We start from the raw sequence: 26,854 nt of genomic DNA, 5'->3' as shown, positions 1-26,854 counted from the left end.
TAGTCTTAGGTAAAAAAAGGGTTTTTTGTTTGTTTGTTTTTTAGCTATTTTGCAGTTCCTAAAATTCCCTCATAAAGTTAAACAAATGAGTTTTTAACCAATTCAAACACTTCTGCAAGGTGAATGTAGAAAAGAATCTTGAAACAAGCATTTACCAAAGAATCACAATGTCACAAGAATTAAAACCACCTGGAATGTTTTATGAAACTTTCACCGAAATAAATTAAACCAGGCTATTGTGCTACTGAAGTTTTTTTTTTAATTTTTTAAAAAAAGATCTTTTACATTTTAAAAAGTAACAGTGGAGTGTCATAACAAGTTTCTTTTCCATCCCTGGTCATTTCTCCTTTGATAGCCCCCAAACTACAATTTTAACAGCACTATTAAAATCTTGGGCAATGAAGAAAATTTGTAATTACCGGATACATTTGAAAGATATGATGAACCAATCTAAGTAATTATGGTTAAAAAAGATAATCTTAATTTCTTAAGTGTTTTTGGTCTCAATCATTAGCCTTGATTATACATTTTATTTTTTTCTATACGGAAAGAATTTAGGACATTAAAATTTCCTATGCTACAAATCAGTTGACATTTTAAAAGGATCATACCTTTCTTCTTTAAGCTGGGTAAACATCCATGTTCTTCTTTGACCGAGATTCTACAATTCTTTATTCGGCAGAAGAAAGATCGTCTGGAGCCAGAATACACATGCATCCTTCCAGCATGACAATTACTGTGAACTGGCAAACCAGCTTCCACAGCAGAAGGGGGCAAGAGAAGAAGTGGAAAGCAATATTTTCAAATATTTCTAAAATTTACCTCCTAATGTTTTCTGATCATCTACAGTATTTTAATAAATTGAGAAGATAAATGATTATTTAAAGTAACAACATGATTGTACAGTAAATCCTGAACTGAACATACCAAATAGTGTGGTTGTCAAGCAATCCCATTATGATAATTCAAAACACTTGCAATTTATCTATTTCTTCCCCAAGGGGTAGATAATAAACTTAAATCAAAATTGAATTAAAATATAAAGAAAAACTCAACTACAACAGTAATCAGTGGCATAGAACATCATTATATTTTTATAACATAAATGACAATTTGGCACTAATCATTTTCAGAGATTAAGTACTTTCATAGAACATACTTCCCAAGACCAATTATATAAGCTCTTTCATACTGAGAAGAACCCAAGTAAGAAAGAATATCTGTCTCTCAGCATATACCTAAGTAATGAAAACTTCAACAATTGTTTTGACCCCACACAAAACCTTCTTAGAAAAACTTCATTTGCTTATAAAAAAATTATAAACATGAATCTGTTAGATGTTTCCCAAAGCATCTTCATTTGAATGTACTTGTTTTCAGGTGTCTGCAGAAATCTAGGACTTCTCTACATAGTTAAAGTTGGTGAACATAAAATTCACTAAATAATACTATTCTTGATAAAACTTTAATTAACTGGTTTAAAAAATTATACAGTTGGGGCTGGGGATATAGCTCAGTCGGTAGAGTGCTGGCCTCACAAGCACAAAGCCCTGGGTTCGATCCCCAGCACCGCAAAAAAAAAAAAAAAAAAAAAAATTATACAGTTGTACTTTGAGGTAACAATTATATTTACAGAAAATGGTAAGCATGCTAAATAAATGAGTACTTACTTTTGACATCTATTAACTTCTGTCTTGGTGAAATGTCAGAAGAAGAAAGTTGTTCCTTTACTTTGGCAACATCTTTTGGATGTAAGAAGTCAAATAAGCTTTGTCCAGTCAAACTAGCCTATTCATAAAGTAGAGGTTCATTTAAAAATAAGTGCCACATATTTTTACATTTCCTCACAAAGACATATGATAAATACTCTATATTAAAGGTTGATTTTCTAAAGCTCAGAGATATATGTCCAGTACATGGCAAAACACTGACTAAGTCAGTGTTAGAAGCATGGTGATATTTGTAGACAGAAAAAAAATACATGCACTCAGAACTATTCTTGGATATACACAAACCATATACAAATGCCTAATTTCCAATATTCAGTTAATTCTTGTTACAGTTTATTTTTCCTAAAATTTTTTAGTTGTAGATGGACATAATACCTTTATTTTATTTATTATTCTTATGTGGTGCTGAGGATTAAACTTAGCACCTCACATGTGCTATGCAAGCATGCTACCACTGAGCTACAACCTCAGCCCTTGTTACTATTTTTAACATCCTCCAATTCACATATTATGTACAAATCACTATGATTTACTTTGCACTTTTTTATCTTTTATAAAAGCAGAAAAATTACATTGTAGATTAATGTGCAAGTCACAGAACATCTGATTTTATAGTATGACTTAAAGAGATTGCTATACTCTAAACAAACAAACCAACCAAATACTCCAAAAAAAAAAAAAAAAAAAAAAAAAAAAAAAAATTCCAACCCAGGAAACCTCTCACTCCCATTCCATGACTCCTACATGCAGATCACACCTAGATCTAAACTCAATTCTATGGCCACTCAACTGCCTGTTCCTCTTACTCTCTATACTCTGGACTTCTAGGCTCTTGGCCCCTGATATCTTCCTCCCCTTCTGACAACCTCACAGATATTCCACTTCACATGTGAAGCCCTGTCTGACCACAATGATCACACCTCTTTGAACTCCTGTATTACCCAAGTAGACATTCCTTTGGAGGGTAGAACAGATGGACCAGCTGATATGAGAAGACAGATATACTAAAAAACTAGCAACCACACTTATGTGCCAGTCTGCTGTGTGTTTGGGTAATAGAAGTGTATGTCCATAACTGTACTTTGGAGGAAGTTAGTTTTCTGAATCTGAAAAGTATCACAGGAATCCCAACGTCTTCCTGAGTAGCCAGTGAGCCTCTTAAATGGCCTCTGATGTACAAAAGTCAGTGCTGGGAACTGGACTCTGTGTCACTAATTTGGAACTTGAGTGCTACCCTGCATCATCAGTTATCTTAGCTTGGTGTGTGTGCATAGTGATCTCCAACTCCAATTAAAAGGAATCATCACCACTCCTGTGTCCCCAACTATAATTAGCTGGAAGATTAACTGGTTCTCAATGCTTCTGTATAAAAGGTTCATATCTTTTCTGTTATTTAACTTATTACCCATAAATGCCTCATATCCTCCCAATCTTGAGAACAGAGGGGAAATAATGGGAGTTACTCAAGATCAAAGCTGTGGTCTACCTGATTTCTAATACTCTGTTGGATGTGTTTCAGTACTGTAGTTTTTGAGTAACTAGTTGAAATTAAACAGTGTTCAGGAATGAGGTAATTGCCAAGCCAGTTACATAAAAGATCTATCTTGGATTTGTAGCCAGAGAAGAAATGAAAAGCTATTATGCAATGTATATAACAATAATAATAATGCTGCCTCTTGACATACAGAAGGGTGACTAACACTTTTCAGATACTCCAGTTTGGTATCTTTTTTAGTCACTGCATCCTGAGAGACAGGTATAATTATTATTTCCATTTTTTACACAGAAGGAAGCTGAGGCTCAGGAACAGTAAGCTGCTAAAGGTCAAGAAAGGAATACTGTTGTCAGTAAAAAAAAAAAAAAAAAACCTACATTCTTTCCAGGTATTTTCCCATCTCTCTTAAGAATTCTAACTTAGCAGAACCTAAGCCCATATCCCATGGATTAGCTGTTCAGAAACAGCTTCAGAAGTATGTATTTGTTTAAAAAATTAAGCATTGGAAAACATCCTCAGTTTTACATACCTGATCATAATTAAGTACTTTGGAGACTGATTTAGAAACGAAGAGAATTTTTCCTCTTTCACATCCAACCACAAACAGGAAGCCTTCTGCAATCTAGGATTTAAAAAAAAAAATTAAATATCTTATGTCTTACATTAGTTCAGATGTTGAGGAAACTATGTGGTAATAAAACCAACAGTAGTTACTGCGACGGTAAAAATCAATTTTAAGAAACTTTATTAAGGTGTAAAGATTGAAAGGATTATCAAAGTGAATCTTAGTCTAAACGAATGTTTTTGACATGGAAACTTTAGACATAGAATATTTAGTTGAGATATTTCCTAATACAAAAATTACCTTGACCAAATTCCACTCTCCTACATATAGGAACTCTAGTCATCCAAAACACACCGATAGTGAGGATGAGGTAGGGGACTGCGCAGGTCAGGAAAGGCTGGTCATGCCTCATGGGACACCCTCACATGCCTTCTGAATAATGCTACCACTCATTCAGAAACAGAGGGTAAAAATTCTAACATATCCTCATCTCCCATGATAGCTACCCAGCAAATTCCCCTGTGATGCAGCCAGTAGGGAAATGAAGATGGACAGACACAGAACATGAACGTGGCAGAACTTACTTTTACCAATTAGAAATAAATGATGTGAATTAGGCAGAAATATTTGGGGGGGGGCAGTATGGTATCCACAGTTATATGTATGAAGTTATGACTGAAAAAAATACAAAGACTTGTGGGAAAGCTTCCCAGAAATACATTTCCTTATCCTTAAAAATTATTATTTTGTTATCTGCAAAACTTCCTATTTATTCCTACTAGGAAAACTCTTCATATTTAACTATTTAAATAAAAGAGCAACTTTATAAAAAAACAACAACAAAATCTAGGAGCTGGAGATGTGGCTCATAATGGGGCACTTGCCTAGCGTGCACGAGGCCCTGGGTTTAATCTCTAGCACCCGAAAACAAAAACAAAAAACCTAAAAGAAAAAAAAATGAAGAAAAACATGAAAACATATATGAAGACTGTTTAAGAAGAGTATGGCTTAAAGTTCATGCCACAGCAGATGACCAAGATACTTATCATCCGCCCAGATAAGCCAGTCACGTGTCCTATCTTACATGGCCAGCCTCCAGACTGGTGACTGAATACTCACACATGTGGAGGAAGGCAGACAGAAACGCACTGACTAACAATAATGAAGGAACAGGACGCCAGTTACAAGGCTCTAAAAGAGGTAACAATATTGGGACACAGCCTACATTAGGGGAGACCAGGAGTTCATGTTACAGATAGGTCACAGGGCCCGTCCTTTGTCTCTTCTTTGCTAATAAGGCATGCCCATTTCTAGCTTCAAATTCAATATTAAAAGAAATATGGTATAATACAGAGTCCTGCATGTTTGAACAGAAGCAAAGAAAATCTGCCTCCCATTCAGAAAGGAAAGGACAAATGCAACTTAGATATAGATCTCTTCACTTACCTTAAGGATTAGGTGCCTGAGCTCATTATCCTGAATAAATGAAGGTCTATAATGATCTCCTAAATAAGAATTTGTCATGCCTAAAGATAAACAGACCAAAAAATTATTGAAAATAGAGTAGAGAGGGAAATGAGGTAAGTTCTCAGTGAGCCCTAGCAATGTTATGCTGCTGCTGCTGCTACTCAGGACGATGAGGCTGGGAACATTTCCTCTTCTGGCTTGTTAAGACCTCTTCTATAAACATTCTCTTCTTCCATTATTACTAGAATAAAAACCTTGCTTTTAGGTTGTAAATCCTTGGAATTACTTTTTCCTTTGTATTCAAATTCACAATTACTAAAAGCTTTAAAAAGAAAACATTATAAAATGCATGTGCAACAATACTCAAGAATCTGAGTTAATCTGATAATTTCTTAAGCTTATTAAAGCTCACCACAAGAATTCCCCTGGATGGGGAAAGCCTGGAATTATAAACAAATTTTAAGGATTTGTAGTATTTTCAACTAAAAAAAAACCCCTTAAAAGATTACGTGGAGACTTCTAATAATATACAAAAATATGTAAAATACAAATAATTCATTTTAAACCCTTAACACAGAGCTTATTATGTTGAAATTAAAGTCTATAAAGCAACTGGAACATTGGCAAAAAGATAAGGAACTCATCAAACCAAATCCTAGGTAAAAATCTGACCAGAGACAAGCAAGAACCCAAACCCACCTGTGCTGAGGGCATCCAACCTTGACATGTGATAGCCCTTTGCGGCCACAAGGGGGCGCAGAGGCCAAGTCACACAGCCAAAAAGCAAGATTCCCAGGGAAACCGGGATGTAGAAGCAAATCCACTTTCCCCAACTTCTCTTTGTAAGAGATAGGTGGGGTGACATCCCAAGACATTGAAACCACAGATTGGCCCTTGGATAGACCTCAGCCCACACTCACTCACTATCTAAATGACAGGGGGAAGAAAACCTAGAAAACCAAAAGTACCTACCTTGTGCTATGTGGGTAACATTTTCTCAGACTAGTAGCACCCCAAAAAGCCCAGCATAAGCAAAAGGAAATCTCCTCTGTCCAAAAGAACATGCATCATAGGCTGCAAAGAATTCCCTGGAATGACTTCTCCCTGTTATTATGACACAGCAGCCTGGTGGACTATAGCAAGAGAGAGTTCAGACAGATTGAAAGACACAGACAGGGTACAGGGCCAGGGTACAGCAGAAGAGAGATTCTGAGCACTGCAGGGACATTTCCCGATCTGGCCTGAAGCAAGGCTGGCAGAGCACACACAGCAGAAGCAAGCTAAAATTATTAAAATGGGCAGCCTGACCAGGCAAGGGAGGGAGGACGTGCTGAAGAGAAGTGGGCAGCACAGGTAAAGCTGGGGCTACAGCAGGTTAGCCAGCGCCAGGCTGAGATACTCGTGCACTTGCCACAAGCTCTAACACACATGCTCTCAGAATTCCAACAGCAAAAACAACAAGGCAGCAGACTGCTTCACGTTTCCACAGTGTTGATTAGGGGTGGCAGAGCTCAAAGTTACCCCAAAGGACAATTACCAACACTCTTACCACCACCTCCCCTATTAGAAAATTATGCTAGCACTTCCTAGGCATTAATTCTTTACTTTTTAAAATATTTTTTTAGTTGTTGATGGATATTTGTATATTTATTTATTTATGTATATGTGGTGCTGAGATTTATTTATTTATTTATATGTGGTGCTGAGAATTGAACCCAGTGCTTCACACATGCCAGGCAAGTGCTCCACCACTAGGTCACAACCCCAGCCCCTAACTCTTTACTCTTTAAAAAAAAAAAAAAAAAACCAAAAGGCAGGTGCATCATCCCCATTCTAAACATAAGGAAACCGAGGATTCGAATGTTAAATGACTTGTGTAAAACATACAGATATCAAGTCAAGGAGCCTGGACTAGGAAGTTTGCCACCAGGGCCCAGAAACATGAACCACTCCACTCTACCACCACTGGAACACAGGATGCAAACACAGGAGCCCACGGGCTCTCTGAGAGTACATGCTGCAGGGCTGGACCTCTCCAGATGTCATCTGCAGCCACAGTCATCAGCAAACCACAGGGACAGGAGAATAAGCAGTTTGAGCCAGGCACAGTAGCGCGTGCCTATAATTCCAGCAGGAGGATCATAAGTTCAAAACCAGCCTCAGCAATGGTGAGGCACTAAGAAACTCAGTGAGACTCTGTCTCTAAATAAAATACAAAAAAGGGCTAGAGATGTGGCTCAGTGGTCAAGTGCCCCTGAGTTCAATCCCTGATATACAAAAAAAAAAAAGCAGTTAGTTTTACAAGAATGTTAACATTTTCATTTCATCCAAGCCCTTGATTACTTTTCCAGTTATCAACTGTATTCTACAACAGGTGGGGAGCAGCATCAGGGTACACTTGTCTCCCACCCGTTTAGTTTGAAAAGCACCATGGAGAGTGTAGTGGGAAAAAACATCATTTCAACAACCGTCTGCCTTTAAAGTAATTATGGTATGGACCAAGATAACATGGTCCACATGCAGCCCTTTGAAGACCCAGCTTCCACACTTTGGCAGAGCAAGCCTCGTACACTGTACCAAGTGCACTGGATGCAGATCCAATTTCCTAAGTCATCCCGCATACAGGGGAGCAGCACTGACTGAATGACTGGTGAGGCTGTGTGGACGTGCACCTGACCACTCACTTCAGCTCAGAAGGACCGGAGGCCAAAACTGACACTCTGCCCCAAGGAAACCCCTGTGGATTTAGACAGTGCCTCCTCCCTGCCAAGCTCCCACGGTCTCTCACAGCACTCAGACCTCTGCTGTGACATTTACCACAGTAGGTTTTAATGATTTTGCCATCAGTCTGTCCCTCTTGTCTGGCCATGAACCCCTAGAGGGCAGAGACCTTGACTCATTCATTTTTAAACCCTAGCACAGAGCAGGCACATAGCTCAATTCATTGGCTGATCCTAGCTTAGGTTCTCCTTCCTCAGGACACTTCTCACGTGAAAATTCATGGGTAATTTTAAGGTTGCACTCAAATGACCTCAGTTGAGCCTGCAAATTTTCATTGTTACGAGATTCAAGAGAAACGCCACATACACTTTATGCAAGCCCCACTTGTGGGTAAAAGAGAACCTTATTGCACAATAGACTATTACGAAAGTAAAATCTCCAGTCGTGCTCCCCCAAGGAAGCCCCAGGAATAATACGGCTCTCCACTAAGTAACTTCAATTGGACCTGGCCAAGTCCCTGTAGGAGGTCATGTAATTTCCTTTTCCCTGAAATAGATGTTCCCTGAAAAAGATGGCTTGCAGTGTAGGACACAGATCTAGAGTAAGACACTTGGTCAACCTTTGTTCATTCCTTTTTTGTATGTTTTGAGTCAAATTTTGCCATGACCTTTTAGATCTTTACCATTCTTTAGACTCTCCTCTGTGGTCTTCAGCTTGCTACTCTGCCAGGTCTCACCTTCTCAACCTAAGTTTGTATCAAAAACATTACAATATCTAAAACTTGATTTTCTACTCTCATTACCCAGCCCCTCAAATTAGACTGGAGTTACTTGCAAATCAGACATGGTCTCAGCTATACGTAGAAACATATGCATTTATTGCACTTCAATTTAAAGGTCAGGCTCAACTTGGGGGACTCCTAAGGTCAGACACAAGTATGCACACACCAAAAGGCAAGGACAAAGAACCTGGGCACAGGAGGATACCTGAGACTAGTAAGATATGATGCAGTTTAAAGCACTACTGGCAAATCTGAATGAAGTTTTTTTTTTTTTTTTGGGTGCTGGGGATCGAACCCAGGGCCTTGTGCTGACAAGGCAAGCACTCTACCGACTGAGCTATCTCCCCAGCCCCTGAATGAAGTTGTAAGAGAAACTGAATTCAAGGAGACTATTTTCAAATAGAAACCTCCCAATGCCTTTATATTATAATAATTAATACTACTCTTCAGAACTTCTTAAGGATTGAGAGGTACGAAGGGCAAGTAATATTCTCTTCATATTGCACCTGGGAAAACAATCAGAATGTAAAGACTTCAAGTTCACATTATAAGCTTCATACAAAGCTTTCATTAGAACCCAGTTTTCTGACTTTCACTTTCATATTCTTGCCACATACAGATTGTGGACAAACACCAAAATCAATGCCTATAAAGTGGAAAGACACATTGGAGTAGAATCTCAATAGCCAGTAACAACAATCAACCAACCAGAGACATCAATTAGAGAAGACGCCAGAAGCCTCCAGGGGAAGCCCTGCTCAAACTCACCTTTTACAGACTTCAGGTGCTGAACAGCCATTCTTAAAACTGTGAGTTTGTCCAGTTTACGGGCCACAGGATTGCACTGAGGGATCATGGCAGACAGTTCTTCAATCAGGTTATTCATTTTATCTCTTCTCCGTTTTTCAGTTTGGCTATGAGCTTCTCTAAGAGGGAGAAAGAACCTTCTTTTTATTAATGTTCGGTAGACCCAGAATCACCCCAGAGGCACTCCCTGGAGCATAGTGAGCCAGGCAACTCTGGCTATGCAGGTGCCATTTAGGGAAAAGGAAGGAGCTGCTGGCAACAGGAAAAGCACTCACAGAATTCCTGTTTCTCGGGTTGGGGATATAGCTCAGTGGTAGAACACTGTCCTAGCATGCTCGAGGCCCTGGGTTCCATACCCAGGGCAGCCCCTCTGTTACTGCCTTACTTTAAGTTTTTGCATGACCCCAAAAGCTTTTTAAACAAATGTTCCGTTTTCCAGTGTTTCCCTCTTCCAGCCTATTACAAAGATCTTCCAGAAGTCATCTTCCTAATCCTCTAAGCCCATTTGCAGTGCCCCAGAGGAAGAGCCAAGCTCCCTGATTCCATTCCGAGATCCTTCACAACCTGGTTCATGCCTTCCTCTCCAGTTCCATCTTTCCGCCTCTTTTCCTGACAGCTCCAAACATCATAGGGCAGCAATGCCCAAAACACCTGCCACAGTCACACACCTCTTCCACAGCTCACTCTTCACCAGGCTTGGAATGTGTTTGCTTTGCCTGCTACATTCTTAAAAAACAAACAACAACAACAACAAAAACCTATTTTCAAAACCAAGCTCACTCATTCTTCTGGAAAGCCTTCTCTGACTACCGCATGATCAACCATTCCCTTTCTCAGCTACCTCAGTGCCTTTAATACCACTGCCACAGGTTATCACATCTTAGATACCATCAACTGTAAGACGCACTCACAAGGGAAGAAAAATACCCTCAATTAGCAGGAATATGTCACAGATGATAAGACATTGCTGCAGATGATAAAATATACCAAAAAAATGGAAATCTTAGATTTCAAGAATTATGCTGTTTTATTTCCAATATTTTGCTCTAAACACAGATCTGTTTCTCCTACAATACTCAGATTGTGGTAACTCCGGAAATGCCACATAAGAAGAATTTGGGGAGGAGGAGCAATTTCATAGGAAAGAGGAAAAGTGGGAGGCTTGCCCTAATCTGTTTTTATAGAGACTTTTAATCAAATGGAAAAAGGTAATTTTCCCAGATTTCCAGGGGTTGGGGGACAGTGGGGAGGGCACTGACAGAGACCTGCCAGAGCTAACACGCCACTCCCAGTCACTCACCTTAGCAACGCCACTCTGGGGACACATTTACACAAAATGTAGTTATCTACTCCTTCTCTGATCTATTCATCAGCAACTTTTAGATTAAATTTTTCCGAATTAAAGAATGTTGTAGTCATTCTCATGTGAGAACGATCACCTCTTTGTCCCAGAGTTACCCATCAAAATGGGCAGCTGCATTGGCCTGGAGGGAGATGAATGCCAGGTGGGCACAGGACCACCCTGGAGAGCAATGAAGAGGGACACAGGTGCTAGAAACTCCGAGGGAGGCAAATTACCAGCTCTGAACGAGGCAGTTTACTTGAAGGAGCTGTACCTGAAAAGATTTCTGGGGGTTTTATTAAGGAAAGGTGTACTTATCAAGGGGTTGGTTCTTTCATCGATAATTTATCAGTGCTCATTTCTAAGTAAAGCAACTGCTACCATGAACTATGCAAGTGTTTTGTAGAATCAAGTCAGAAAACAGACTAAATAGAAAAAATGCAAATTGTAGAAAACAATTTTGTTGCTTAAAGAATATGTGGAGCTGGGCACATGCCTGTAATCCCAGCAGTTCAGGAGGCTGAGGCAGGAGGATTGTGAGTTCAGAGCCACCCTCAGCAACTTTGAGAGGCCCCAGGCAACTCAACAAGACCCTGTCTCTAAATAAAATACAAAAAAGGGCTGGGGATGTGGTTTAGTGGTTAAGCGCCCCTGAGTTCAATCCCCGGTACCTGCCACCCACCCCCACAAAAAAAGAATATGTGGAAATGATAAAAGGGTTATGATGAAGGGTTTCTAACATCAGGTGCTCTTCCGATGCAATTTTGATTTGTTCATAGCATGAATCTGCTGTTCTCCAGTACTTAAAGAAACTAATCATTGTTTTTGATAAACAGTTATTCTAAGAGAGATTTAAAGGCACAAAAGTCAAAATGCTATTCATGTAGATAGAAAGGTAACAGCTCACTGATAACATTGCTTTCAGAGCACATCAAGTGAGGCAAACCTGGAATTCACGACTGGGTTCTATCTTCATGTTGTTTTTAGTTTAGCTAAGGTGTGGGGGGACCTTTTCTACCCACCATGTACCATCTCACAATCCAATGTACCTGAAGGACTTCACTTTTACTTGTTGTTCACCATCTTCCATTCTACAAAAGAGCAGGATAAAATGTCAGACTACGTGAAATAGCTCTCCTGTAATTCTTGAGAGAGAAATAAGTGTGAGAGTAAGATGATCATCCCAATTCCTATGAAAGCTTCAGTTATAAATGCCACCTTGAACACCTAAGAACCTGAATGATCACTACATCACACGAGCTGCTTTCCTACCGAAGCTGCTGGGCCACGCCATCCACACCAGGGTAAAAGGACCAAAGTTAACTGACAGTGAACAATAACTGGTGTGCTACTTGGAAATAATCTCAAGCCAATCTTGAGAAAGAATAAAAATTTTTATAGACACAGGACTAGGTATGCAGCTCAGTGGTAAGGCACCTGCCTACCAGGACTGAATGCTCTGGGTTACATTCCCAGCACTGGGGGAAAAAAAAATTATAAAAAGCGTACTTCTTTATAAAATAATTGCTGATTTAACAAAAAACTTTTTGATAGCAGTATTAAAACAGTCTGAGAATACATTAAGAATCTCAGACCTTCAAACAAAAATAACTTTTTTGTCTAATCATCTATCTGGATAATAAGATGTAGCAGGAAACTGGAAACTCTGATCACTTCTAATATTGATTTTCACATTAGCACAGTCCCTGGCATCACCAGTTCATCACTAAGTGAAATACATCGATTTCACTCAACATTAAAAAATTATGCAAGTTAAGCAGTTTTTAAAAATATGTATTAAAAAATACATTTCCAAGCCAGGAGTAGTGGTACACTCCTGCATTCCTAGCAGCTCAATTGGGAAGGAGAGGCAGGAGGATCACAAGTTCAAAGCCAGCCTTAGCAACTCAGCAAGACCCTCTCTCAAAAAAATAAAAATAAAAATAAATTTAAAAAAAGCTAGGGTTGTTGCGCAGTGGTTAAGCATCCCGAGTTCAATCCCTGGTTAAAAAATAAATAATTTTAAAAAACAAAAATGAAGAAATACACACACACACACACACACACACACATACACGCACTTCCAAATCTATCATCTTGCTTTATGTGTCTCCTTCCAATCTCTTTCCTAAACATGTAAATATGCATATAAAACTAGCTCTGAGCTGGACGTGGTGGCACACGCTTATAATGCCAGCAGCTGGAGACTGAGGCAGGAGGATCGAGAGTTCAAAGCCAGCCTCAGCAAAAGCAAGGTGCTAAGCAACTCAGTGAGACCCTGTCTCTAAATAAAATACAAAATTGGGCTGAGGATGTGGCTCAGTGGCTAAGTGCCCCTGAGTTCATTCCCCAGTACCACCCACCCAAAAAAAAACCCCAGCTCTGATTATTTAACTTAGCCATGGTGTGTGTGTGTGTGTGTGTGTGTGTGTGTGTGAGAGAGATGGAGTTGTGTAGATATTTCTGGATAATCTACAAATAATAAGCAGAATTCAGATCACAGTGTATAACTTTTTGGGTCTTATCTTTTTTCACTTAACACTATAAAATGAATATTTTCCTAGAGTTTCAAATATGCTTAAGGAACATGATTTGAAATAAATAGTGACCCATTGATTAGCTATACCATACTTAATCATTTGCTATTATTGGATATGTCAGTATTCTAATATTTTTAACACTGTAAATGATATGGCCAATAATATTGTGGTGAGTATATCTTTGATTATTCTCCTAAGATAAATTCCTAGAAGTACCATTTATAGAGAGCTATTTTAAGGTTTCTGAGTTACCTTAGAGAATTTCCCTCTTGAAAGATATAATACTGATCATTTTCCAGGCTTTAAAAAAAGTTTGAGCTATCTTTGAACTCTTTTATTTACTTGAACTCTTTTATTTGAATTTTTAATGTTTTTCTTTTTAAGATAATACTCTCTCTAGAAAATTTAATCACATTTAAGAAGAGATGCTTAAAATAAAAAGTATTACTAAAGGACTGGGGCTGTGGCTCAGAGGGAGATTTGCCTAGCATGTTTGAGGCTCAGGGTTTGATACCCAACCCCTAGCATTGCAAAAAAAAAAAAAAAAAAAAAAAAAGAGACCACTGAGAAGCTTAATCAAATGGTACTTCTCCTTCTCATTTTTAAATAAAGAACATTTTTTTCAAACATATTTCCACATGTTACTTGATTCTCACAACACAGTGCAGTTATTACTGTCCCCATTTTATAGATGAAGGAATCAAGACTGAGGCTATAGTTGCTGCTCAAGGTCCTGTAACTATAAGCAGCCAAGTGAAGCTCACTCTGCACTGGCACAGGTCCTTGCCATGATACTTGCTGTTTCTCTCATCGCTGTCACTCTACAGTGTGGTAGCTCCAAATAAAATCTGTTAGCAATTGCTGTTTAGCAATCTGAGAGGGTCAGATTGTCAGCTTCTTTCCCTGCTTCTCTTTAAAACCTGACTTCATTCATATTAAATGAATAGAACAGAAAGTTAATTATACAGGTGAATGATTTTCTTCCTAACGGCCTGGAATTAATATACACATCCATAACTTCAATTTCAAAACGTAGGCCTCAGGTTTTTAAAATCATGTTTTCACTTTGATTATTGGGATTTTAGTAAATGAACCCACTGAGCAAACTCATCTCCTTAGCAAAATTCAAATACACTCTAATGATGAAATCCAAATACACTTTTATCTATTGGTCTCTGGCGGAATAGGACAAAGGCAAGATCTTGAACAATCCATTTGTGTGTAGCACCAACCTAGATAATTAGCAAATTTGCTATTTGTGTATTTTTTCATGCTGGCATTGGATCTATAGTCATAATTTTTCACACAAATGTATTTTAATAATCTTTCTGATTATTAATAATGTTCTCATTACTTGGGATGCATTTTCTTAGTGTGGCATCTTACACAACAATAACACAATTATTTTAAAACACAGTTGCAAGGTCTCCTTGAAAACAATTTATGCTACATTTTGAATAAAATGAAGTCATTCTACCAAACAAATGAAGTCAGAAGTAATCTCAAAACATTTTCCAAATTTGTCACTGTTCATGGGTTCCTCTTCTTGAAACGTGCTTCTTTGGCTCCTGCGACTGCGTCCCCACTCAGAACCACGCCTTCTCATGTTTGGGGTATGCTTTCCTCCTTTCACTGTCTTTAGGGTACATCGTCAGCTCCCTGCTCTTCCACTCCACACACTTCTCCTAGTGGTGTCACCCATGCCTGTCACTTCATTATTTCTTATACAATAATGACATCTGAATCTTATCTCCAGGTCCAGCCTCAACCCTGAGTTCCAGACCTACATGTCTAACTGCCTACCTGAAAGTTCCACAAACATCCCATTCTTAGTGTATACAAAACTAAACTCCTTTTCCTTCAGTCCTGGTGAATGAAAAACCCACCTTCCATCAAGGAGCTCAAGTCAGAAAATGTAGACACTTTTTATAGTCCCTCCCTCCCAACCAATAGTCAAGAGGCTTCAGAAATTCAGTTGTGGTGGGAGGGGTGGGGGGGAGGGGAAAAATAAAATAAACATCATTACCCTATGTAAACGTAAAAAAAAAAAAAAAAAAAAAAAAAAAAAAAAAAGAAATTCAGTTGTGCAAATGTGCCACAGTCCTTTCCTTCAATACCCTTCCTGTCCAGGGCCACTCTCTTAGACTAATGCTCAGAAAACCTAATTCACAGCAAAAGCTTCTTCTCGAGCTGTTCTCTCTGCCTGCTGGTTTTTCTCCTTCCACCTAACCTCCACACTATTCCTGAGTGATTCTTTGAGAATGTCAGTCTGCATACTTCACACCTATTAGGATGGTTGTAATAAAAAAAAAAATGAAAATACTTATATCAGTGAGGATGTGAAGATACTGGAATACTTGTACACTGCTGGTAGGGATGCAAAATTACATAGCCACTGTGAAAAACAGTTTAGCAGTTCCTTAAAAATGAAACAATTATACAAACGAATTGAAACTACCAAATGACCCAACACCTCAGTCCCAGGTAAATACCCAAAAGAACTAAAAGCAGGGACTCACACTGGTACTTTTGTCCATAGCAGCACTATTCACAAGAGCCCCAAAGTGGAAATAACCCGAGTCCATGAACAGATAACTGGATAAATAAAATGTGGTAGTACACACATACAATGGATTATGATCCAGCTCTTCAGGAAAATGAAATTCTGATACATATGACGACATGGCAAACCCTGAAGACATTACACTAAGTGAAAGAAGCCAGACACCCAAGGACAAACATCACTTGATTTCATGTGTGTGAAATATGTAAAACTAGGCCAACTGATAGAGCCAGAAAGCTGGGCCTGGGAGGAAGGGATGGATGGGAACTTACTGTTGAGTTGGTTCAGTTTTTGTTTGAGGTGATGAAAAAGCTTGGGGACTAACCAGTGATTGATGGTTCATAACACTGTGAATGTAACCGATGCCAATGAACTTTACACTTAAAGTGGTTCAAAGGGCAAATTTCATGATGTATGTGTGCGTGTGTGTGTGTGTGTGTGTGTGTGTGTGTGTACCCACAAGAGTAGGGTGGGGTGGGAAGGGCAGAGGCAAGCAACTTCTTTTTAAAAAATGTAAATCTGATCAAGTTTGTCTCATGTTTAAAATTTTTCAGTTTCCTTTCGCATTCAAGGTGATTTTTAGGTTCTCAAGTTCAGCAGAACTTCCTGACCTCATCCCTGTTCATCCCTCAAATCTCATTGCTCTCCCACCTGTGTGCACCCTCTACTCTGGAAACCCCTCTTTCCTGCTCATCAGGACACTATTTCATGCCCTGTACTTCATGCCCGCTCTTCTACCTAAAATGCCTTCTCCATTCCTGCTCTGTAGGCTCATTTCTACTCTACTTGAAACAGCTTGTCAACTTCTCCAGGAGGCTGTCCTCAATCCTGATCCCAATCTTCCTTAAATGCCCAGCTTTCTCTGTTGTCACATACCCCAGGTCACTATTACAACAGTTACGAAGAATAACATGATTAATATCTTTCCAGTTTATGTAAGTTCCTTGTGTCTTACTCATTTTTCTATTCTCTCTCCTGGATGTCATGGTAGTTTCTCAATAAACACTTAATGACTACATTCCACAGAATCTTCATTAAAGATCCTTTTAAAGACTCAGCTCTCTGTTCAAAACCAACAGTGCCACAGAAAGGCTGATGGTTCTCATACTCTTCTTTTCTAAAAAAGAAAGTAAATACCCTTTGCCTGGGGGTTTTACTCAGTGTTAGAGCACTTATCTAGCATGCATAAGGCCCTGGATTTAAATTTCAGTACCACTAAAAATTAAAATAAATTAAATGAAAAAATTAAACACTCTGAGGCTATCTTAATGAAATCAGGCTCATTTCTACTGACTGGCTTCCCCAAATCTCTGGAAAAGATACTGTATAATCAGCACTTTACAAAGTCCATAAAGTACTTTGAAGTCCATCACTTCATTAGAGGGCACAGAAAATGGTGGGATAAAAGGACTGAAGCAGAACAGAGAAGTTGTGGGATAGAGAGCAAATCAGGGGCATGAACACTTCCAATGCCACCACACAGCCTCTCAGTAGGGGAGGGAATATGTCAAACCATAGTCCAGAACTTACCTGCTGCCACTGGGTGCTGATATTTCTATCTTTGTTGAAAGAAGATAGGTAAAGGGATTCTGAGAAAGCTTTTCCATCATTTTTTCTGTCATGATTTCTGACCTGGAAGGAAGGAGGCCTTGGGTCACCCCCTACCCAGACATGCTGGGAAACAGCATGATAGTTACAGGTCACCCGACCCCATCCAGGAGCAGACGGATGGGAGACCAGGCATGGTAAAGAAATGCCCCATTCAGAATCAGACTTTCTAATCTATGTGTAATGTTCTCCTCATGGTTGGGTATTTTGATAAAGAAGGCAAATATCACTGGGCACAGAGGCACATGATTGTGATCCCAGTGGCTTGGGAGGCTGAGGCAGGGGGAATCGCAGGTTCAAAACCAGCCTCAGCAACTTAGGGTCTCATTAGGTTACTTACAGCCTCACTATCTCAAAATAAAAAATAAAGAGGTCTGGGCATGTGGCTCAGTGGTTAAAGCACCTCTGAGTTCAATCCTTGGCGCCAAAAAAAAAAAGGCAGGTATCTCGCTGTGATCATAAACATGAAGCAAATTCACCTCATGCTAACATTTCTGAGTCCTAGGTTCTTCATTTTCTACAACATGGACAGTTAAGTAAATAATCTTTAGTGCTGCCTGCTGACAGAAAAAAAAAAACAAATATCAATCTGGCAGTACTTTTCATGTTTCTGATTTTTCCCCTGGAAACAACTACTTTCCTATTACCCCCAAAATCACCTAAGACCTCTACCATGCCCTGTAGGTGGTGAGAAACACTGGTACCTCTGCTACTCAGGGTTCCCACTTCAACTGAGGTGATAAGAATGTACAGGAGTGCTTATAATTCTGAAGATGAAAGGAAGAAATAAAAAGGACTAAGTCACGTTCAGCTCAGGATGAGTGGGTACTATGGATTGATAACTTAGGATTAAAAACAGCCGACAGCGCTAGACAGACTGTCACTGGGTCACTGCAGCTTTCCTGAGCATCACCTTAATGGAAGAGCCCAAGAGAACAGACAACCAAAATCAGCAGAAAATCTTCCAATCATTTATACCTGACTTGGGAAGTGCTTTGGTCCTTACATTTGAATCATACTCCTTCTGTCTTGAGAACTATAGCTAAATTATGAAGCAAACTGGGAAGAACGAAGTCAAAAAGAGCTGGGATGCTGCATTATTCCTCATCTTGTCCCAACTCAGAACTGTCCCCTTCACTTAAGGTGGGGAACCACCATCAACTTTCACACCTATGGAAGTGCCAGCCTAAGAGTTGCTAACTTTATTTTGCTTTAATCATAAACGAGCTGTTACCTCTATTTTGTCCTAATGTTTTCACCATATAAGCTGTAGCTTTAGGGAAGTCACTAAAGAATATTTCAGGCTACAAGCTGCAGTAGATGACAAAAATAAATAAGGACATAGTAAGAATTCTCATTGACCTTCCTATCCATATGGCTTAACAAATATGGAAATGAGTTTTATCTGATTAAACTGACCACAGATAACCAAGGATTGATTGGTTATTATATAAATGATGAGTAAAGTGATAAGTGGTATTTATTAATTTAAGCCAAATATACAAGAAGATGTTCTTGTGGTTAGTATTTCAATAAAGAAGACAAGTATCTAGCTGCGACCATAAACGTTAAGCAAATTAACCTCATGCACCTACAGCTCTTTCAGGCTCAGTTGTCCCTCCTAGATATCTAATACTCATCAGAGTTGGATAGAGAAGTTCCATGCCACTCAATGTAGCAGTTGGGTAGAAAATCATTTTACTATGTACTTTATTTCTTGGCATAGTCTTCACAGTTTTTGTGCCAACTTTTTTTGGCAAAAAAGTAGGGTGCGACCATTATATGAAGTTTAAAAAAAACGGTGCCAGTATTATTTTAAAATTATTTATCACCACACAAAAAATATTTATTTATTACTAAACTGTCCTTACTGTAAGATTAGGATGCGCAAATACTTGTGACTATATAGTAATGCAGTGGTGATGATTATGCAATGAAATACAGTATTTAGAAATAGTAATTTAAATAGCAATCTTATTCTCTTTTTCCTATGTCAAAGATTCCATGGGATTAGAACAACAGTCCACTTACTGGGATGGGTCTGAATCACTTCCTTTGCGTTTTCTTGGAAACTCCATCATGTGTGAGCTGAAGGACCCAACCACTGCTGGTTTTACCCCTGGGTTCACGTGACTGGAAACCACAGGAGCAAGGCCCTGGTTCTCCTCCAGCAACACTTTACCTACAAGACACAAAGAACAGTAAGACACATATTTTAAACACTGATTGGTGCTTTATATATCACTGTATCTCACAATTTAAAGAACTTTTCTGTCTTGATGTTTTAAAAATATCAGCTCAGAACAACATAACAATGAAAGACTCATTAGGTACATTCGAACATTAGTTAGAACATACTTATTCATCCATGTTTTTAAGTTTACTTTTCCCTATATAATTGTACAGGAAATTTGAATATTGTAGAAAATATGGAAAATACAAAAAAAGTAGAAGAGGAAAACCAAATTTTACCAATCCATGTTACTATTTTTATTTTTAACTGCTACATAAAAACAAAAAAAATGTACATATTAATGGGCCAATGCTTGTTTGAGATATTTCCTTTTAGAACTTTTTCTATAGTTGTCATTAAAATAACTGAAATCAAAGTACAGTCTTGGAATTTACATATTATTGTGACATAACTTTCCAGAGTTATTACAAATCATTATAAATTATTTTAATGTCTACAGATATCACCATGTGCCAGTTCATAGTTACTTAACCACTCTCCTATTGTTAGAATCTGTTTGCTTTCATTTAACTTATTTGCCACAGATAATATATAGTTTGGTACATAAAGCTTTTTACCTACTTCTGGTTATTTCTTTTGGCTAGTATACCAGAAATGAGTTAATAAAGTCAAGTGATGTATTTTTTAACCCTAAATTGCCAAATATGACAGTAAAATCATTTTTGTTTCTAGTGTACCCTATTCGATATTTTATAAAATGTAAAAATCAGAATTAATGAACCAGAAATGATTAGTAGACCAAACATGGGCCTCCCTAAAGACTCTATTTTTCATATTAAGATGGATTTTACAAGTTTAAACTCATTTGTACCTAACAAAATAGACTGAAAATATAAACAACATTTACAAGAAAAATGCAGTAAATCTCAAATATGGTGAGATTCTTTTTTTTTTTTTTTTTTTGGCGGTACTGTGGATTGAACCCAGGGCCTTGTGCTTGTAAGGCAAGCACTCTACCAACTGAGCTATCTCCCCAGCCCAAATATGGTGAGATTCTTAACACATCTCTAAGAACAGCTGATAAACTAAGCATTAAGAAAATACGATATAGAAGATGTGATCTACATGATGGACAAGAATGATATCATAGACACAGAACCTTAGAGTTTCAAAATCTAGTGTTGCTTGTTTCAGGACACCCAGAGGGCATTTGTAAAAACTGGCAATATATGGGACCAAAATGCTCAAGTCTCAAGAATCTCAAAAAATTGCTATCATACATAAAATGTTTTCTGACTACCATGTAATAACACTAGAAATTACAGAAATCAGTAATGGAAAGATAACCAGAAAATCCCTACATTTTTGGAAAATTAGAAATATTACAAACAACTCACAGGACAAGGAAGAATTTTAAAGTTACAAAATATTTGGAACTAAATAAATGTAAATTATTATATATCAAAATGTGTGGAAATGCAAAAAGTATTACTTAGAGGAAAATTTTAACCCTAAGTGTTTTAAAAAGAAGATTGAAATTTTATGAGCTACTATTTTAAGAAATTAGAAAAAGATCTATAAAATAAATTCATGAATTAGAAGAAAGGTAATCATAATATTAAGACCAGGAATAATGAAACAAAATAAGCAGACAAGAATGAAGATTTTTTAAAAAGCAAACATTGGTTTTTCCAAAAGATTAAAAACTCTAATAATTTTATAGGAAATTTTTTTTTTTTTTTTTGGTGGGGCTGGGGATATAAACCCAGGGCCTTATGCTTGCGAGGCAAGCACTCTACCAACTGAGCTATATCCCCAGCCCAGGAAATTTTTAAAGAAATATAAAAAAGAGCAAATAAAGATAGGAATGAAGGTAGAGTCACAACTTTTTTAGATGTTCTTTATATTTAAAAGATAATCTCATGAACAATTTGCTAAATAGTTGAAAATTTGGATGGAAAGGAAAAATTCCTAACTTACCAAAATTGAAGCAAAAAACAACCCCAAATATTCCTATATTCTTTCTTACACAAACTATTCCAATATACAAAAACAGAAGGATTACCCTGGCTCTCCACCTTTTTTAATAAGGTTTACATAATTTCGTTATTAAAACCTAACAATGATAGTACAATAGAGGAAATTATCCCATTCATGAGCAAAGACACAAGAATCTTAACGTCAGCAAACCAAATTCAGAAATGTATTAAAACAAAAAAATCCATTATGGATAAGAATTTTATCAGGAATGCAAGGGTGACTTAATATTAGTAAACTAATGAAAATAATTTACCAGAATAACCAACTTAAGGAAAAAAAAAAAATCGATGAACATTTCAACCATCTCAATAGATACAGAGATAATAGTGAAGAAACACTGAAAGTGTTTTAAGATGAGAAACAATTGCTTAAGACCTGAGTTCAGTCCCAGCACTGAGGGAAAAAAAGATCAGAAAAAAGCACACCCTTTTGAAACACTACATTAGAAGACCCGCCAGTGGAGTAAGTCACGAAAAATAAGTGAGGTATAAAAACAGGAATGTGAGCAAAAAATTTTTGCTATTCCTGGGAAATTACAATGATTGTACAGAAAATAAAAAATAATCAACATATAAAAACTGGAGATGTAGCCAGTTGGCTAACTGTAAAATTAATATATAAAAATTAACTTCCTTTCTATCCACAATAACTATTAGAAAATTATATTTGAAAGATACAATTTATAATAACTTCAAAAAATAGTACCTAAAGAATAAATACTCAATCTTTATGTAGAAATAAAAATTTTATCTAAAACTTTTATTTTTAAAGGGGCTAAGGATATAGCTTGGTGGTAGAGCTGCTTGCCTAGCATGCATAATGGCCCTGGGTTCGATCCCAGCACCACAAAAATACAAAACAATAATTTTTAAAAATTCAAATAAATGAATCAGGCATGGTGGCACATGCCCATAATCCCAGCTACTCTGGAAGATAAGACAAAAGGATCCATGTTCGAGGTCAGCTCAGCAACTTGGCAAGACCCTATCTCAAAATAAAAAATAAAAAGGGCTGGGGATGAAACTCAGTGGTAAATTGCCCGAATTCAAACCCCAGTACAAAAACAGAAAAAAAAAAAAAAAAAAAAAAAAATCCAAATAAATGGAAAGATGTTCCAGGCTTATGGAAACTAATGAATAGCTACTCAATCTCATTAGTAATCAGGAAGATCCAAAGTGAATGGCACCAATACAATAACACATGATGGCCACAATGGAGAAATCTAATGATCAAAGTTGCTGAGGACGCTGAGAGCAATGGAGCACTCTGCTCTGCTGGTGGGCACTAATCTGTTACAACCACTTTGGAAACCACTTTTTGCATTAACTGATATATTTGAACACATGCATAAAAAATGAGGGTTCCATTCCCAGGTACATGGTAAGATTCTGAATGTTTTTCTTTATGTTTTATTTTGGTTTTTGGCTTTTTTTTTTTTTTTGGTGGGGGTAGGTGGGGATTGAACGCAAGAGTGCTTAACCACTAAGCCACATCCCAATACTTTTTTTTTTTTTTTTTTGAGACAGGGTCTTGCTAAGTTACTTAGAGCCTTGCTAAATTGCTGAGGCTGGCCTCGAACTTTTGATCCTCCTGCCTCAGCCTCCCAAGTCACTGGGATTCTTATAGGTGTATGCCACCACGCCCAGTAGGACTCCCAATGTTTTCTAGCATTCATAAATAACAAACAGTTAGCCACTGTCGGGGTTTCGACCGGACCCCTGGCCCTAGGTGTGGCAAGGCTAAGATGGCGCCTGGCAGTGAGCCAGAGCAGTTAACTTTTGCACAAACAACTGACATTATTTTGAGGAAGTTCCAGGGATTGGCTAAGCTCCCTGATGGACAGTACAGGTCCACTATATGCCTGCCTTCGCTGCCTGTATCTGTTAATGCTCTCCCCTCGTGCGAAAATGCTGATTGGTTACAAGTACTGTATATATTGGAGTATAAGTTCCTCAAAGGAAGAACAAAGAGAGAACTGAGAGGATGGGGGTGCGCGCAATAAAAGGGCTGAAAAGAACCAGGTGTCGTGTCTCTCTGCGGGCGGGGAGCGCGACAAATGGTGCCGAAACCCGGGATCCAAAGAACAATAACTTTCACAGACAAGGGTAAGTTAAGTGGTAAGTAATAAAGTAATAAAATAATAAAGCAATAAAGTAATAAAGTAAGTAAGGCTAGAAAGCCCGGTAACAGAGAAATATTAATAGGCTTTAAGCCCGGTAACAGAGAAATATTAATAGGCTTTAAGCCCGGTAGCAGAGAAATATTAATAGGCTTTAAGCCCGGTAGCAGAGAAATATTAATAGGCTTTAAGCCCGGTAACAGAGAAATATTAATAGGCTTTAAGCCCGGTAGCAGAGAAATATTAATAGGCTTTAAGCCCGGTAGCAGAGAAATATTAATAGGCTTTAAGCCCGGTAGCAGAGAAATATTAATAGGCTTTAAGCCCGGTAGCAGAGAAATATTAATAGGCTTTAAGCCCGGTAGCAGAGAAATATTAATAGGCTTTAAGCCCGGTAGCAGAGAAATATTAATAGGCTTTAAGCCCGGTAGCAGAGAAATATTAATAGGCTTTAAGCCCGGTAGCAGAGAAATATTAATAGGCTTTAAGCCCGGTAACAGAGAAATATTAATAGGCTTTAAGCCCGGTAGCAGAGAAATATTAATAGGCTTTAAGCCCGGTAGCAGAGAAATATTAATAGGCTTTAAGCCCGGTAGCAGAGAAAGATTAATAGGCTTTAAGCCCGGTAGCAGAGAAAGATTAATAGGCTGAAAGCCCGGTAAAAGTTCACAGAAGGCAGGTTCGTTGCCCGGTAAAATTAGTTAGTTTCAATTTATGAAGTGGTACCAAATTGTGTGTGTGGTGTGTTATTTTTGTGTTTGTTGTGTGGCTTGTTTGTGTGCTTGGAGCTCTTAGTGCTGTAAGATTTAATCATAGGAACAATACTGTCTGGGACTGGAATGCAGCAGCCTCTTAGGGAGTTGTTGGGGAATCACGGACATTGACACCGGTGAAGACTCGAGACCTGTGGGCAATAGTTAAAAAACACTCTTTTGTGGAGCCTCTGACTGAGGGCAGTCAGGTTTTGGAGAATATATAAGAGAAAAGGTCTAAAACATCAAAAAGGGCGTCAATAAGATCAGGGACAAACAAAAATAAAACTGAAAGTGGGTGTAAGGAACAACTTGTTAGAAAGAGGGAAATCAGTTTAGGGGAGGGTCCCCCTAGGCAGAGAGCTCAGCAGCTCCATTCCTTAAAAGTAGTAAAAAATAATGTTTTGTGATTTTCTGCATTCAAACCTAACCTGATTTCTCAACCAGGTAAAAAAGGGTTAAAAAGTCCTGGGTGATCCTCCCTCCCCCTGCCACATTGGAATGTAACTACAGCGTCTCAAGGAGAAAAGGGGGGTAACCTAAAGATAAGAAGAAAAGAAGAAAAAAAAGTGTCCGTTTTAAATTCCTGGGCCGCTGCATAAAACTGACTTATTCTTCAGGATTCTTGTTTTGTTTTGTTTTTTTCTTTAATGCTGTATTTTTGAGCTCATAATTTTAATCCTACATACCTAGGTTAATGATTTTATTTTTGATCAGTTCTATTTTTTATTCAACTGAAGTTTTTAAACAGCTGTTTCATTGCAATGAACATTCACCTATAAATTACTAGGCCTTTGATTTTGTGTTATTTGTATGTCGTACTGTCTGGTGTTATGTCTTATCTGCATCAAAACTGAGCGCTCTTAAAATTAAAATTTAAAAATGGATCCAAATACTTTTATTCACGTGATTTAAAAGGGTTCAATTTAAATTGGGTAAACTAATAAAAGTAAAATATTTTAAAAAATAACTTACAAGTCTCCAGGTGGTCAAACTAATGAAATGTTAATGTTAAACAATGTCTAATATCAATTGCTTCTAGGACTTTTCTTCAGCAGGAAAGAGGCAACGGATCCTGTTCAGGACACTTGTCTGATATCTTGGTTTTTATAAAATAAATAAATTGGAGTTAACATGTATGGGATTACTCAAATGTGTTTGTAGAGACGTCTGGTTAATTTACAAAGTTAAAATGCTAATTGTTAAATAACATCAGGTACTCTTAACTCCTTTTATTCCATGGGGTATCATACTTAAACCTTATTGGTGTTCTCATAGGATGGTAAATAAAAGGGTTTAAAATTGCTTTGTGTCATCACTAAACTAAAAACAAGGTTACTAAAAGTTATGTCCTAACAAGTGGAATTCTATATACATAGGGTCCCAAAAGTTTCAACTGTGTTTCAATTAAGAGTACTATAAACAACAATATATTTAATCTTATTAAAATAGGGTGACTTATTTAAATTCAGAAATTTCATAAGAGTTGTTTCAGAATGTAAACAAAAAGGGGTCAACAAATAGGAAAGAGAAAATAAAAGGTTCTGGGTTTGAAAATGTATTTAATAAAAGGAAAACAAAATGTTTCTGGATAAGAAAGTCTGTGTGTAACAAAGGGCAAGTTTCAACAAGTCTGTGTGTAACTAAGTTGGTTGTGTGTATGTAAAACAGCTAAAGCTATTTAAGGTTTTTCTTAAGGTGAAATACTAATGTTCTGATATAAGCCAAAGTTTAATCTATATGGTAAAATGACATGGTAAAATAACAAAGTTTTCTTAAAAAAACCAATCATTCTTAACTTTGTGTCTCTTAAGTTTTATTAAAAATAGGGGTTTATACAATTATGGTTAAGCAACTGTTAAAAATTTGTACTACGTTATAAAGTCTAAATTTTTCTTTAAAAACTAAAATTGGTAAGAACCAATTCCTCACTAAAATTAAAATAACTCTAACCACAGATGTACCTTATGACCCACAAAAACAAGGTATTGTTGAACATACACATCTCACCCTCAAAAATGCTCTTTATAAACAAAAAGGGGGAATAAGGAGACCTTCAGGTCCCCTAAAGATAACTTTCTCTTTGTCTCTTTGTTTTGGGGTTTTTTTTTTAACTCTGGGCAATAAGGG

General features: G+C 37.6%; 1 protein-coding gene across 1 annotated transcript in view; it reads right to left on the bottom strand.

Moving 5' to 3' along the window:
- The window catches only part of Bmal2 (basic helix-loop-helix ARNT like 2), a 76,558-nt gene that overhangs the window by 27,190 nt on the left and 22,514 nt on the right, over positions 1-26,854 (bottom strand). The window contains exons 2-9 of the mRNA XM_047550499.1: positions 19,651-19,801; positions 17,542-17,643; positions 11,958-11,999; positions 9,528-9,685; positions 5,237-5,316; positions 3,755-3,847; positions 1,671-1,788; positions 612-755 (exon numbers count right to left, since the gene is read on the bottom strand). Coding sequence (XP_047406455.1) covers positions 612-755; positions 1,671-1,788; positions 3,755-3,847; positions 5,237-5,316; positions 9,528-9,685; positions 11,958-11,999; positions 17,542-17,643; positions 19,651-19,801 — 888 coding nt within the window. The remainder of the gene's footprint in view (positions 1-611; positions 756-1,670; positions 1,789-3,754; positions 3,848-5,236; positions 5,317-9,527; positions 9,686-11,957; positions 12,000-17,541; positions 17,644-19,650; positions 19,802-26,854) is intronic.

This window comes from Sciurus carolinensis, chromosome 4 (assembly GCF_902686445.1).
Source record: "Sciurus carolinensis chromosome 4, mSciCar1.2, whole genome shotgun sequence".
NCBI lineage: Eukaryota > Metazoa > Chordata > Mammalia > Rodentia > Sciuridae > Sciurus > Sciurus carolinensis.
This window is presented reverse-complemented; position numbering and strand designations above follow the sequence as displayed.